We start from the raw sequence: 13,772 nt of genomic DNA, 5'->3' as shown, positions 1-13,772 counted from the left end.
TACCCTCAGACGAGGTGCTTAACTAAACCTGGCCAGTGCAAATGAATGTAAGAGCAGGCCTGCGGAGGGGTCCTGCGGTACTGCATGGCCCCTGGCTGCTAGTGTCCTCCAGCAAGAGCTCCATCATGCTTGTGCACGTGTGTATGTGTTGGTGTGTGAAGGCTGGGTGCATGTCTGTGTAAAAGCCATCTTTACAGATTCCTGGGGAGATGTGAGGGTGGGAGGAGGGAGTGTCAGTTTTGAACCGCGGGGGTGCTGAGCGAGAGTCGGAAAATCCTCGCCTCTAACAGGTGATCCATCTGATCCGAGCGGTCTGGCCCCATCTTGGATAAGCTGCTTTCTCACCTGGCAGGGTGATGGACCCCCAGCATAGGGAATAAATAAGCGAGGGTTAAGTACTCGGGGCCCATCCTGGCCGGTGGCGCAAGGCTGCAGGCCAGTACTCCCTGTGCCCACATATAGGGGGCGGCTGTGAGCCATATGCTGGCGCGATATGAGGCCGCGAGGGGTCTGGGACGACAGCCAGCTCCGAGAGCCTTTCCACCTCACAGAGACCCCCCCAGGGGAGGGCTTCAACACTACTGCCATCCTTCTCTCAAGGGGGAACTGGCTTTAACCCCCCCCCCCCCACCACCACACACACACACACGCTTGTACTCGCCAATTCGGCCACTTTGAATCATGACTGTGACCCGGCCATTGATTTAACCTTCACTGTTGTTGTTTTATTCTGCGCCCTGTGTTTTGCTGACATGGTGGTAAACCTCCATCCTCCTGCCCCCCCCCCCCCCCCAATAAAACACATTTTATTGCTTGCAATTTCTTTACCAGTACAGTGGAGGATATTGAGGTCATAATTTATCTGTACCCAGCTGTATCCCCCCCCAGTACGACAGTAAGACATTATAAACATGATGTTTATTTCATGGGTCCACAAGGCCTCATATTAGTGTCCTGGGACACAACTGTACAGCAAAGGCAGGCCTGGTTAATCTTTATGACTCTGCATCTGTTTAATTATTGAAATGACACAGAACAAAGGTGTAAGCAGTTTGTGTTGGTGTTCCACATGCCGCTGACCCTACTCAATGTCAGGGGTGGGGCTCTGCCTTCCTGCATCAGCCCCGGCAGTCCCCTTCTTACTACCAGAACCTGTGCAGATCACAGCTGACATGCTGGACTACTTTGACCCTTAGTGTATAGTACAACAGTACAATTTCTCACCCCTGTGACTGCAGTCCACAAAGCCTCCAATGGGTGGCATAGTATTTCCTTTTGAAAGGACACACCTCTGAAAGACTGGATGTCTAATTCAGAAATTCTGAAGGTTTCCTCCTGGTCTAATGAGTTATACTAGTTTTTTTGGACGGTTCAGTGGTCAGGCTCTTATGTAATGTTGAGTGATGCTTCAGTTCCTTTTACATGGATATTGTACTGGAAGCCTTTCAGAGAAGCACTTTACACGAAGGCCAAACGGCACAGTGAGGTTCTTCTGCAATGTAAAAATATTGTGTGATTACATGTTGGGTTCTTTAACCATCATGCCACCACATTGAGGGCATGCACTACCACAAGCCAATGTCCATTCACCCTTTAAGCTATGTTGTACTGACCTCCTACCATGATTTTGGTGTTTCGCTGTGGCTTCTTGTGGGACGCATACAAAGTTGCCCCCTCCCGCACACTTTGGTCCTGTTAGTCTGTTGAAGCTGATGCTTCTTTTTGGGCAAACAGTTCGCCTCTGGTGTCATTGTGAACTTGTGTATGCTTGTTAAAATCGAGAAGAATGCCACATCACTTAGCCATGCGCAACCCGCAGTCGTGGATGTCCACAGCGCCCCCTACAAGCACTGTGCAGCAGTATGCATTCTGCTGCGTAAACTCAGAAGTTGACAGAAACGATGGTCGTGTCCTTTTTGCTGATGCCGTCTATGTCCCCCTCTCTCTCACACTCGCTTGAGGGCTATGATAGCGGGGGCGCGAAGGACGGCAGGCATCCGATGTCCCTGCTGCAGAACTCTGTCACTGTCACCCTCATTTCGCCGCTCCGTTTGAGAGCTTTGGAGTTTCAGCTGACCTCGACATCAGGAGAACAACGAGTCCCACACAGCCTCAGAGCGTACTGGGGTCCCCTTTCATCACAAGCTTGCATATTCCGTGTCCCAAAAATGTCACTGCATCTCTGAGCCACCCCCCCCCCCCCCCCCCACACAAGCTTTGGTTCAGATGGTGACCTTCCCGTGGGTCCCCTGAGATTTCTATGCCCACAGAGTGTTGGATGTCAGGCCAGTGTGGAGAACAGACAGTTAGCCCAGTCACACGCTGTCCATACTTGATGCTGAAGTGTTCTGCATTTCTGGAGGCCATTCAGGCTGGTTCATCACGGAAGGTCACTGTACACTGTACATACTTCAGACTTGGGGGAGGGGGGGGGAGCAACTTCAGGTGCTTCCTGGATCCAGCATTAAAGAAAACACTGCAAAATGTGGTTTGTTGCTTCTTGGCAGCTTCATTTTTCACCCCTAAAGTATCCCCCCCCCCCCATACTTCCCTTTTAGGACCCGGGTCCCCCACCCCCCTCTCCTCTGCTGGGACAAAAACCGTTGCAGCTGCTAGAGATAAAAGCCAGGGGGCGCTTTGGCTGCGTGTGGAAAGCGCAGCTGCTGAATGAATACGTGGCCGTCAAGATTTTCCCCCTGCAGGTAACTACGGAGTTCCATGTCTAACTGTTTCAGTTCTCTTCCTAAACAGTAGGGGGCACACTGCCATAAGTGATTAGAAAGTGTATTACGGTTCCTGGAACACATGCTACATCCTGTGTTCTCAGGACAAGCAGTCATGGCAGAACGAGTATGAGATCTACACCCTGAGTGGGATGAAACATGATAACCTGCTGCAGTTCATCGGGGCTGAGAAGAGGGGCGCTAGCATGGACCTGGAGCTATGGCTCATCACCGCCTACCACGAGAAGGTAACTGCGTGCCGGCCTTGTCCTCGAATCTATGAGATGGATCTGAAGGGTGGAAGGTCAATGGGCTGCTATACATCTCACTTTCATTCACTACCTGAATAACATGGAGAAATGAGCCAGTGATTGAGGTTGTACTGTAATCCCAGTCTGTGGGTTTTCAAGGTTAGCTTCTCATATCAGCATCTCCTGTATGTGAAGTATTTGGTGGTCAATGTTATGTTGCTCTGAAAATGTTCTCCCCTCTCTGTCTGCCTGAGGGTATTGTTTACACCCTCTGGTGGTTACAAGCTGCAACTGCAAATAAAAATGTTTTCCTCACGCCAGAGGAATGTCCGCAGGGATGGGCTTTTCCTTTTGCCTATAACCATTTGATTGCACCCCAGGGCTCTCTGACAGACTACCTGAAGGCCAACATGGTGTCCTGGAATGAACTGTGCCACATCGCCCAGACTATGGCCCGAGGCCTGGCCTACCTGCATGAGGACATCCCAGGCCTCAAGGACGGACACAAACCCGCCATTGCACACCGGTGTGTCCATGATTTGCCTCCCTCTCCATCTGTGTTTGGCCCCTTTTGCTACCCCCTCCCTAAGCAGCATGACTGTCACTGACGGTAAACAGTGCTAAGCTTTGGCCTGCTCTCCCAGTAGTGGAGATATATAACTATATAAATAGTTTCCTGTCCTGATAATCACTTAGAATCTGACCCCAAGTGTCTCCTCACAAAGGTGTGGAATTAGTGGAGCTACGTTGAGTCATGTTAGCACTGAACAGTATTCAGCTAATCGCTAAATGCAGGAAGTGGAGTGAGCTGTGTGTCCACTTTATATATAATGTCTGATCCTTGCCTCTTTGGTGCATTTGTCGCTCCTGGCAACAGGGACATCAAAAGTAAGAATGTGCTGCTGAAGTCCAACCTGACAGTCTGCATTGCCGACTTTGGGCTAGCGCTCAGGTTTGAGGCAGGGAAGTCTGTGAGCGATACCCACGGACAGGTGAGTGTCCCATGTAATGGCAGAGGGTGGCCAGAAGGGGGAAGACTTTCAGCATGAAGCAGCTGTTCACAACAAAACAGTGAGAATGTCAGGATGTGAGTGTGACCCTCAATCTGTGGAAGTGTCTTCCCTCTAAATTATGAGTCGGGGCTTTGAGAACCACCTCTTTCACACCTGAAGATCAAAGGTGAAAGGGTTCTTAGCATTTCTGTGAGCATCTCTGTGACCTCTCGTTCTAGGTCGGGACCCGCCGCTATATGGCTCCCGAGGTCCTAGAAGGAGCCATCAACTTCCAACGTGATGCCTTCCTGCGGATAGACATGTACGCTGTGGGCCTGGTGCTGTGGGAGCTGGCGTCTCGCTGCACTGCAGCCGACGGTGAGGGGGCGCTGTCAGGAAGACGCTGGAATAGCATGGGAGCACTGACACGATATAGGGTGTGGCCGGGGCTGTGGAGTCACATGGTTACAGATCACGGAGAGTGTGGTCTAGCCATCTGTACTGCCTGCTGACCCCGGATTTGCCCCGCAGGTCCAGTGGATGAGTACATGCTCCCCTTTGAAGAAGAGGTGGGACAGCACCCGTCCCTGGAGGACATGCAGGAAGTGGTGGTTCACAAGAAGCAGAGGCCCACACTGAGAGAATGCTGGCAGAAGCACGGGGTGAGTGGGGATAGGCTGGAGAAGCAAAGTGGCCGGCTTGGCTGCAGAGGCGTGTTTGGGGGGTCCAGCAGAAGCGTGAGTGTGCTGTCACTCCCCAGAGGCTTTTCGCTACCAGCCATACATAGGAATACCCATAATGCCCTTAAAAAAATAAATAAATGAGCATCGATTGCAAGAGGCTCTGTAGGCGATACTGTGTTTGTGGCCTGTGTTCCGTCTAGACGTTATTGACCTGGATATGTCTCGGATCTCCGCAGAATGCCAGTCTGGCCTGGTGTGGAATATCACATCAGACGTCTGAATTACGGCACAGCGCGGTCGTCTTTATTCCATTACTAAAGGCGGGGGCCCATACAGCCGCATTACCACGCTTTCAGATCACTGAGGCGGGTGGGCAGCGGTGACAGGGTGGGCTGGGAGTGGAGAGGGTAGCGACTGGTACCTCTTACGAACAAAGATGACTGTAAAAAGGGTGGTAGCTTTCTGGACCTCGGTCTCCAGTGTCAGGTGACGGGGCTTCCCAGCGTCATCTGAGCGCTTGGGGGAGCAGAAACCGGCATGTGAAGCCGACGTCACCTGCAGCATGTTCAGTGACAGCTGGAGGGATGTGGCCTAATTAGCCCAGTCTCCCACTGCTCGCTAATGCTGGGCCAGGTTAATAGGAGCAGACGTGGGGGGGTGGGATGCCGACCAGGCCCCGGAGGGGCCCCCCTCCTCTGACCAGAGCCCCCTGTTGTGTCTCACAGGGCCTGGCGGCACTCTGCGAGACCATCGAGGAATGCTGGGACCACGAGGCGGAGGCGCGGCTGTCAGCCGGCTGTGTGGAAGAGCGCATCATCCAGATGCAACGGCTCATCAGCGCCGTGCCGCCTGAGGAAATCGTCACCGTCGTCACCATGGTGACCAACACAGACTTCCCACCCAAGGAGTCCAGCTTATGATGGCCCTTCCCAGCATGGATAAATGCAGAAGGCCGATGTGACTTGCCTTTGGGAAGGCTACTTCGGGCCTCCCTCCTTCCCCTTGGCCCCACCTTCCATTCTGACCAGCCAGTCGGCAATTGGGTACACAGGAGGGGTGTGGTCACTCCACTCACATTCAGGAATAACTGAACTGAATTCTGCCTATAATTCCAGCATGTGAGGATTCGAAGCTGGTTTTGTGGTGGTGATCTGGAGAAAGGAAGAAAATAACCCTAGATGTTGAGTTACTGTAAGGACATGCAACTGGTTTTTTTTTTATGAAGACGAAAAACAGACTGAATGACAGACATATGGTAGTTTTTATAAGAAAACGGACAACTTGTTTCATTTCAGTATAAAAAGGGCAAGTCGTTTATAAAGCTGAATTTGCTGTTTTGTGTTTCTCAGACTCGTAACGCCAGTAAGATACAGCTTCTGAATGTTCATTGTACTGCTGCTGTACATATTATCAACATCTACAGGAAAAAAATGGTAAGCAAGGTCATCTGTTGGAATTAGCTTCAAAACATTATTTTAAAAACAACAAAAAAAAACCATTAACCTCCCACAACAAGGTATACCTCAGCTCCACCTTGGATCGATCATTAACACTAAAAACAATCAAAAGCATTCAGATGACGTCTGCTCAGTAATCATGATTTTTAAAAAGACTCGCTGTGTTTATATCTGTATGCCAACAGGAGAAAATGACCCTTCAGAGACCTGTGTTCCAACCTCGAGTTTCCTTTGTTTACCATCTTTCTGCCCTTTTCTCCTAAAGTGAAAGCTTCTATGCGCTCAAATTGCTTTTCTTTATAAATCTCTTTTGGACCCAAGACTCCAGAAGATCTTAATGTTAAAAAAAAAAAGATATTTGAAAGCACTACTTTGCTTAGGTTTGCGGTGTCTAAGTATTTAAAGATATGCATGCCTTTTTAAATTATTTTTCTAGCCCCTCGCTAAGATGTGACTCTGCTGTGTGTAGTTTCTCTGTCTGTCGTCCTTGCTGCTGTACCTGAAGCTGACATCTTATCTTGCCCTCGTCGACAAGCTCCATACTCCTCAGGAAAGCCCATCTCACCCAGCGTTCCCTCCGCTCTGAGCCGGGGGGGGTGGGGGGAGGGGCGCCTTCTGCCCCATCCTGCATCCAGCTGCTGCCGCTGCATGTCTCCCATTCTTCCCCGATGATGTGCTTCTAGGCGACAAGGTGCCAACTACCAAACGTAAACAGTCCAGCGTCGACAGAGTTGGAGTCCTTACTGCAGACCAACGACAGCACTGTAGCCTTGCAGCCACCTGGGGGCGCCAGTATCCCAAACTGGCTATCATTCCTCCCTCCCTCCCCTCCCCTCCCTCCCAGCATTCTGCTGTGTTGTGTGTCAATCCACAGCGACATTCAGGGATACAATTCTATGCTTCTCTAAGTCGATATGCAATCTGTGCAGGTACAGCCACCATACAGTCATGCCATAACGACTACCCTCTACACACCTGTAGCATTTTTAAGTGATTGGACTTGCCATTTGTGTTTGTCTGTGGACTATTACAGCCGGGCCTGAGTGAGAAGGGAAGGTGCCAGATGCATTGTATGAGTCCCTAGTGTCGCTTTACCATTCTGGAAAAAAGACTGCGAAGCCAGCTTGCACCTATAGTCTGGCCTGCAGTGTCATCGATGGCCAGTAGTTCCCCAGAGCCCTGTCTCCCCATCCTCGAGCGGGCAGCGGTGGGAAGGTGTGGCAGCTAAACGCAGTGGTTTCTAAACCTGGATCCTGACAGCCTGCACCGTGGGCACGTTTTAGGGCTCGTTGGCCGAATGAGGCAACTCATCTGAATGAACTGCTACACTAATTAAACCAGCTCTGGCCCCTAACCCTGCCCTTAGGCTGTCAGCAGTTTAAAGAGCCATGGGGGAGGGAAACAAAAAGGACCACGAGCCCCCCTTGAGGACCGGAGTTAAGGACAACAGTGAAGCTGATGTAGCCATCTTACAGTGGGCCCAGCTGGTGTCATTTCTGTGGATGCTCTGTTGCCCCTTTAAACTGGAGGGCTGGTGGGACAGTGCATATTCCTGGAGTGTTCACGTGTGAATGGACTTTGCCGCTGCAGCCTGGATTCATGTGTCAGTGAAAGGCGGGTTTTTTTTTTAGAAAGGTTTCTCCTGAGTCTCAGTAGATGCTGGTACCTTGGCAGCAGACGGCTGTGAAAATGCACAGTATGTAAATATGAATGTTTTTAGATTTGTGACTTTAGCATGATGTTCTTTTTTTTTTTTTATTTTAACAAAGCAAAAACAGAAAAAAAAAACCTTTATAAAATGACTTTTCCGAAGATTTTGTTTATTTTGTATATCAAGTTTTTGTATTAATTTATGTCAAAGCCCAAACAGAAAAGCCCGTTTCCTTTGCGTGGTCCTGAGTTTTGTGAAACAGCTGAGAGGGAAAACCCACGGGACTGCCTGTGTCGGCTTGCCGCCGATGTCTGTGGCCATGTTAGCCCTTGGATGGCGCTGTAAGCCGTGAAGAGGCCTCGGATGCAGAAAGGCCAGCCATGCTTTCTGCCTGTTTCCATTAGAAGTACATATGAGCCTCCCTTTGTTATACCACAGATCGGACATTTACTTCCTTGTTTGCCGGCTTTCTTTCAGTCTCCGGCCCCAACAGCAGTACCATCGGGAGACACCGACGTGCCAACTTGTCTGTCATGAGTATTTGAGTTGCAGATGACTGGACTGGTTGGAAGTGGATGCTGAGTATTGTACAGACATTGTATGGAACCCTGACCCCCCCAGGAAATAAAGTATAGTGATTGCTCTGTTGTTGTGTCCCCTTTTGGAGCCTTGGAAATACCCCCCCCCCCCCCCCAACATACGGTTAACTTATGAGACAGTTCATTAATAACCATACTATAGCACCCAGGTGGAAGTTACTTTAATAGGACAGTAAAGATGGTGTCCAACAGAAACCCAGGTCACATTGGGAAACAACCAGGGGCCAAATCCACACATGATGTCATGGATCAGGATCCATCCTGCTATCAATCAGGTATCAATGGGCTGATACCTTAGTTAAGTGAGCATTTGGTGATATACAAGTGATCAAGTGGGGACACTAAAATTACTTACATAAACAAATTCTCCCAAGTTAGGTTTTACCTTTATGAAAATCCTGCTATGCTTTTTTTTCAAATCCATGCTAGGAGCCTTAAATTCAGATCAATGACACGTCACCCAAAGGCAGAGGTGGCCCACTGTTTGACGTCGGTGGGGCATTGTGGGTATTTCTGCAGGGCTTCCATAATCTGGTTGTGGTCCAGCATAAGCTTTACTAACTGGTACTCCTTCTGGATCTTGGCCGATGGTCCATCCATGGGATTGATCAGTTCCAGCTGCTGTAAGTGCTCAAATGCCTGTGGGTGGGGCCAGACACCGTGAGTGAAACATAATTCAGCCAGCTATCACATTTAATTGAGGGAAGCTCAATGACTGAACATCACCTCACAGAAAGGGCATAATTGCAGTGAAACAAACAAATGTCTGAAGTTTCTCCAAAACTGCAATGCCCAAATGAATCCACTAGATGGCAGGAGAGGGCTTAAATGCTTCTGTCCAGCATTCCTATTGTCTTACAGGATTGGTCATCATAAGACCAACAGTGAATTCTGCAGATGATTACCATTTTATTTTTCCATCCATGGTAACTGCTTGTCCTACTCAGGGTCGCAAGGGACCATTTTATTTATTTTATTAAAAGCTATTTTGTGAGATACTCACCTTTAATACAACAGGTGTCTCAAAATTGTGGATGGAATGAGATTTTCTTTGTATAAATTTCTTGAACTCTGTAGGGTGGATGGAAAAAAATGTACACATGTAAAAAGCAAGAACTGAGCAGGATGGTCATTATCCTCGAACCCTGGGGCTCAGGTTTGGGTTCTCACCATTATGAACCATCTGGAAATTGAAGGGTTCCCCATCATACAGCTCGCTTAGGTGCTTCATGGCGATGATCAGACAGAGCTCAAGAATGGAAAGACCTGGAAATGGGAGCAGAGAGGTTGGGTTGAGACCATAAGCACCCACAAAGTTGGGTAATTCAGATCCAGAGAGCAAAAGTCCAGACCAAGATTTAATTTCAACCAACCAGTTGAGCATAGAGTGACAGTCACAGAGCACTCAACTAGTTGGTTGAAACAAAGTCCCAGTCTGGACTTTTATTCTTTGGACCTGAATTACCCAACTCTGGCCAACAAGGGTTGGCCCACTTTACAGATGGGCAAGAGGAAGAAGTCAAAACAAGACTCAACATCTTCGATTCTCTGAGGTACTTTAGATATGGATACTGACACTGAAACTTCATGGAGACACATTACTGGAAGGGAGATCTACAATGTCCCCAAAGGCCCGGGCTGTCACTGCCCAGCATTTGTAACAGGAGTGTCACCAGTCAAGACCATCCAGGCGGCCATTTTTACCATGCAAGATGTTGGCCTTGGCATCCATGGTGCAGAGTCGGCTGGCCTCCTGGATGTCTCCTGGCTTGATGGTTGGGTTTGTTGGGGTCACACGACTCAAGGCCATCAACTGCAAAACACAGCAGTGTGTTAAGCGGCTTTCATGAGATGGCAACCCCTGAGAACACCACCCAAGGAGTGAGATAAGATCTGAGTGGGCCTAGAGTCCTAACACCAACAAATCATCATGTTCCCAATGGCACTGATCACCCTGCCGAAAACCTCACCAGCAGCATGTGCAGTGATCTGAAGTCTTTGCTGGTGTTGAAATGCTTCCGTAACACGTCCTTCACTGAACTGTCCTCACACAATGTCTGCGGAGACCAAGAGGTAAGAAAAATCCATCAAAATGTGCAATGTACTACTATTGCCTCATCTTTGCAGTAACATTCAGTGTAAATGCGCCATCCGAGTACCACCATGATACTGCTGTTCCATTCCTGGGCGAAACACTCGTCAGGGAAGTCCTGGGGCAGAGCCAGATGCTCCTGTGTGGCCTCAATGTATTGCTGGAAATCCATGGGGTTAAGCAGATGGATCTGCCGGTGGGAGAAGCGCGACTTGACCCTCTTCTCCAGCAGCTCTAGGACATCCTGGCAGGCAGAGACAGAGAGCCAGCTGCAGTGAGCATGGAACTCCTCCGCTATCCCGCACCCAGCAGATCCATCACATGTTCAGCTGATTAAGGCCTCTTGGGAAAGCAGGATATCCTAGTAACCAGAGCGGTACTATGGAGTTTTACTTATGGAGCAGCATTTGTATGTCTGTCAGGTCCAGCAGTTTTCAGTGCATTTTTTAGCGATATAACCAAAGTTCTTAGAACCAACATGGCTTCCATTTGTGGTGTACACAGGCAGCAGAATGGTGTCAGTGTTCCAAAATGTTCCTTCAGAGATATAAAGTGGGCCACTTGTGTCCAAATGCAATTAACTTCCCCCGAATGTTTACCCTAAATAAACAGCAAACATGATGCAAATTCACTCCTTGCAGTGTGAGAATGAAAGTTCACACCACAAGGTGTCAGGCTTAATCCAGTTTTAACTGGATAAAGCTGCATTTCTTCTACTGAATCAAAAAAAAAAAATTTTTTAATTGTCCACGGCTTTTTGAACTGAAATGTGTCATATACTAGCCACCCAATCAAAACCTGAGAGCCTGGGACCTAACTGCTATATCCAGAAGATCGAGTGGGGACCAACCAGACGGCAGGTGAGGCCAACCACAGCCACTGGCGTCTGCGCCGACTGAGAGATATCCAAGAGATTGTAAAGCAGTGTCTGGTTCTTGTGGTGGACGAAGAGGTCAAATTCATCCAGCGTGAAGATCACCGGTCGACTGGAGCTGCGATTGCCTGGAGGGAGGGAGGGAGGGAGGGAGGGAGTGAGTGTGTGTGTGAGAGAGTGTGTGTTATTAGGGAGGGGGTGTTCAAAACTGTAGCACCTGAACCAATGCTAACATATTTACCTTTCTTTAAAGCTTCCAGAAGAAAGGTGAGATTCTCAGCAAAACTGCCCTGAAACAGATAAGCTCTGCCATTACATTCATGGGAGGTTTCAAAAGCAAAGCCACATTCCAGAAGATGCAAAAAAAAAAAAAAATTATATATATATATATATATATATATATATATATATATATATATATATATATATATATATTCGCACACACACACACACACACACACACACACAGAGAGAGAGAGAGAGAGTCACTTATCCACAATGACCACAGAAAGTTGAGGTGTGGGGGTGTCAAACAAAAGTACTGTGTTGAAATAAGCAAATCATAAGACCCTTACAAACACTTTGTCCCCAACAACATTTTCCAGCTGGAGTTGACGGGTGATTTCTTTGAGAGCGATTTTATCATCAGTCTGTAGCAGACCTGGAATGGGAAGGAGCAGCTGCTTCAGATATACACAGACTATACCCACCCCCACCCCGAATGACACACATTCCATTTGCACTTACCGTTCAGGTGAACCAAGAGCACATTGCTCTGGACCTCTCTGACTTCAAAAAGCTCCTTGAGGACCGACTTGAGAAGCTGAAAAAGGCATCAGTATTTTGTCATTATTATATCCAATATATAGTGGCACACATTGCATTGGTGTATGCCTTGCATTTGAACCACAAATATCAACATATTAAATATATAATTAAACAGTTTTAAAAATCCATCAAGAAATAATACCATTTTCCTTGCCAAAGAGAGGATCATGAACTGTGAATTTCCTAAATTAAGGTCCTAAAAGTAAGCTGGAAGGTGTGGAGTTCAGAGAAGGCCCACACATTCATACCATCGTCTTCCCAGACCCTCTGGGTCCCACGATGAGCACAGAATTACTCTCCCCATGAATGGCTGTCCTCCTCAGCAGCTCCAACAGGTTTCTGAAACAGCAGCCCCACACACCACTGTGTCAGAGGTATTATCTTCCCAACGGTAACATCCTTTAAGTTACTAGTCTAGGTTCTTAACTAGTACACCTCTCACGGTATCCCCCTCCGCTTCTATTGCGGAAGCATAGATATAAATATTCCGGGTCCAAAACAGTCATATTTGCAAATCCAAGCCGTTATAGATCAATTTTAGTGTATTAATTTTACTCAAGCATTTAAATCGAGGTCAATTCTGCTTCAGCGGAGTAAAGAGAATGGATATGTACTTGCGCTGCGACTCGATCCCCACCGGAGACGATGGAACCCGCTGGTAGCAGTATCTCTCCCTTAGTATTTTCTGAGCCTGTCCAAACAGAGCCAGCAATATATATAACAATGCACATCGGTAACACGGAGCAGACTTTACCGTCTGTTGTCAACTGAATAAGTATGCGCGAATATAAATATGTACAAAAAACAACATTTTACATTAATATACAAGGACCTGCGAAACGCATTCTCCTGCAGTCCACTGAGTGTCCATCGTCTTCCGCTTACTCATGCCAGCAAGTTAAGCTTCAGAAATAAACACAAATTTAAAAGCAAAATCATAGTTTGACGATCTGTGCAAAAAGCATGGACAGTGCAGCGAATCACAAGTGCTGTGGAATGTAACTTGATGTCTCCATCTCATCTCGTGGCATCCAGAAAATACAAAGAGACGATAAAGACGTACGTGATCCATATTCGCAGCATGGTTTTACCTGATTTTACGCCAAATCTTTACTTTAAAAAGCCAATGACGCTGGAATTTCTTCCAATAACAAAAAACAATATTCCCCTTTCCATATATTGGCGGGTACAGCAACAATCACTTCTGTCCGCATATGAACTCATAACCCTAAACACACGTCACTTCCTTAACTACTTCTTCGCGTCTCAAATCAATTTCTACCAACTTTGCACGCCGGGAAGGCCCTAAGTCCTCCAGACTCTCCCCCTCGACCCCCACCCCAAGTCCCACGCATGCGCGATGAGAAGCTCCCATCTGTCTATCCCAACAAGCCCAGAGAAGCATCGGCGGCAGCAGCTGATGGGGGAAGCGTTTTATTTTTACTTTTAAAGGGACCGAAACCGAATTTTAACCTGCTCGGAACTGCCGCGTCGCCGCCCTTACTTCCAGAGGAGCTTGAAGGGGACGGGGAAAATGGGGATATCCGCGGAGAAAGTCAGATATTAAAGGGGAGAAGGATCCAGAAAAGGCTTCTTTTTCTGTGTCTGCGGCTCCTTCTTCG

General features: G+C 48.1%; 2 protein-coding genes across 6 annotated transcripts in view; one reads left to right on the top strand and one right to left on the bottom strand.

Annotated features, from left to right (window-relative positions):
* The window catches only part of LOC125745360 (activin receptor type-2A), a 32,858-nt gene extending 24,457 nt beyond the window's left edge, over window positions 1–8,401 (top strand). For both annotated transcript variants that reach the window (XM_049018157.1, XM_049018249.1), the window contains 7 exons: window positions 2,559–2,702; window positions 2,828–2,971; window positions 3,355–3,500; window positions 3,852–3,966; window positions 4,206–4,344; window positions 4,498–4,628; window positions 5,375–8,401. In XM_049018157.1, coding sequence (XP_048874114.1) covers window positions 2,559–2,702; window positions 2,828–2,971; window positions 3,355–3,500; window positions 3,852–3,966; window positions 4,206–4,344; window positions 4,498–4,628; window positions 5,375–5,569 — 1,014 coding nt within the window. In that variant the 3' untranslated portion in view covers window positions 5,570–8,401. The remainder of the gene's footprint in view (window positions 1–2,558; window positions 2,703–2,827; window positions 2,972–3,354; window positions 3,501–3,851; window positions 3,967–4,205; window positions 4,345–4,497; window positions 4,629–5,374) is intronic.
* Window positions 8,402–8,501: 100 nt separating this feature from the next.
* orc4 (origin recognition complex, subunit 4) lies at window positions 8,502–13,769 on the bottom strand. 4 transcript variants are annotated; one of them, XM_049018459.1, is made up of 14 exons: window positions 13,655–13,769; window positions 12,983–13,053; window positions 12,765–12,841; window positions 12,399–12,489; window positions 12,070–12,145; window positions 11,898–11,983; window positions 11,564–11,612; window positions 11,299–11,450; window positions 10,516–10,692; window positions 10,327–10,413; window positions 10,061–10,169; window positions 9,527–9,622; window positions 9,360–9,427; window positions 8,502–8,995 (listed from the first exon to the last, which is right to left on the bottom strand). In XM_049018459.1, the coding sequence occupies exons 2-14, from the start codon at window positions 13,037–13,039 to the stop codon at window positions 8,813–8,815; spliced, it is 1,308 nt and encodes a 435-aa protein (XP_048874416.1). In that variant the 5' UTR covers window positions 13,040–13,053; window positions 13,655–13,769; the 3' UTR covers window positions 8,502–8,812. The 4 variants fall into 4 exon arrangements, with proteins under 4 accessions (XP_048874416.1, XP_048874330.1, XP_048874505.1 ...); XM_049018373.1 differs by lacking the exon at window positions 13,655–13,769 and adding an exon at window positions 13,242–13,413; XM_049018548.1 differs by lacking the exon at window positions 13,655–13,769 and adding an exon at window positions 13,242–13,410 and having other exon boundaries at window positions 10,519–10,692.
* Between the last annotated feature and the right edge of the window lie 3 nt (window positions 13,770–13,772).

This window comes from Brienomyrus brachyistius, chromosome 1, assembly GCF_023856365.1.
Source record: "Brienomyrus brachyistius isolate T26 chromosome 1, BBRACH_0.4, whole genome shotgun sequence".
NCBI classification, from domain to species: Eukaryota; Metazoa; Chordata; class Actinopteri; order Osteoglossiformes; family Mormyridae; genus Brienomyrus; species Brienomyrus brachyistius.
The sequence above is the reverse complement of the archived record's forward strand: the minus strand, read 5'-3'. Positions and strand labels throughout refer to the sequence as shown.

What these genes read in the sequence shown, in the direction of transcription:
- orc4 (XM_049018459.1), bottom strand. Translation starts at nt 13,039, where the DNA reads ATGAGTAAGCGGAAGACGATGGACACTCAGTGGACTGCAGGAGAATGC. An exon ending in TTGTTGGGGACAAAGTGTTT is followed by an intron (nt 11,613 to 11,897) that starts GTAAGGGTCTTA and finishes TATCTGTTTCAG; the next exon opens with GGCAGTTTTGCTGAGAATCT. An exon ending in TTGGCCTCACCTGCCGTCTG is followed by an intron (nt 10,693 to 11,298) that starts GTTGGTCCCCAC and finishes TCTGCCTGCCAG; the next exon opens with GATGTCCTAGAGCTGCTGGA.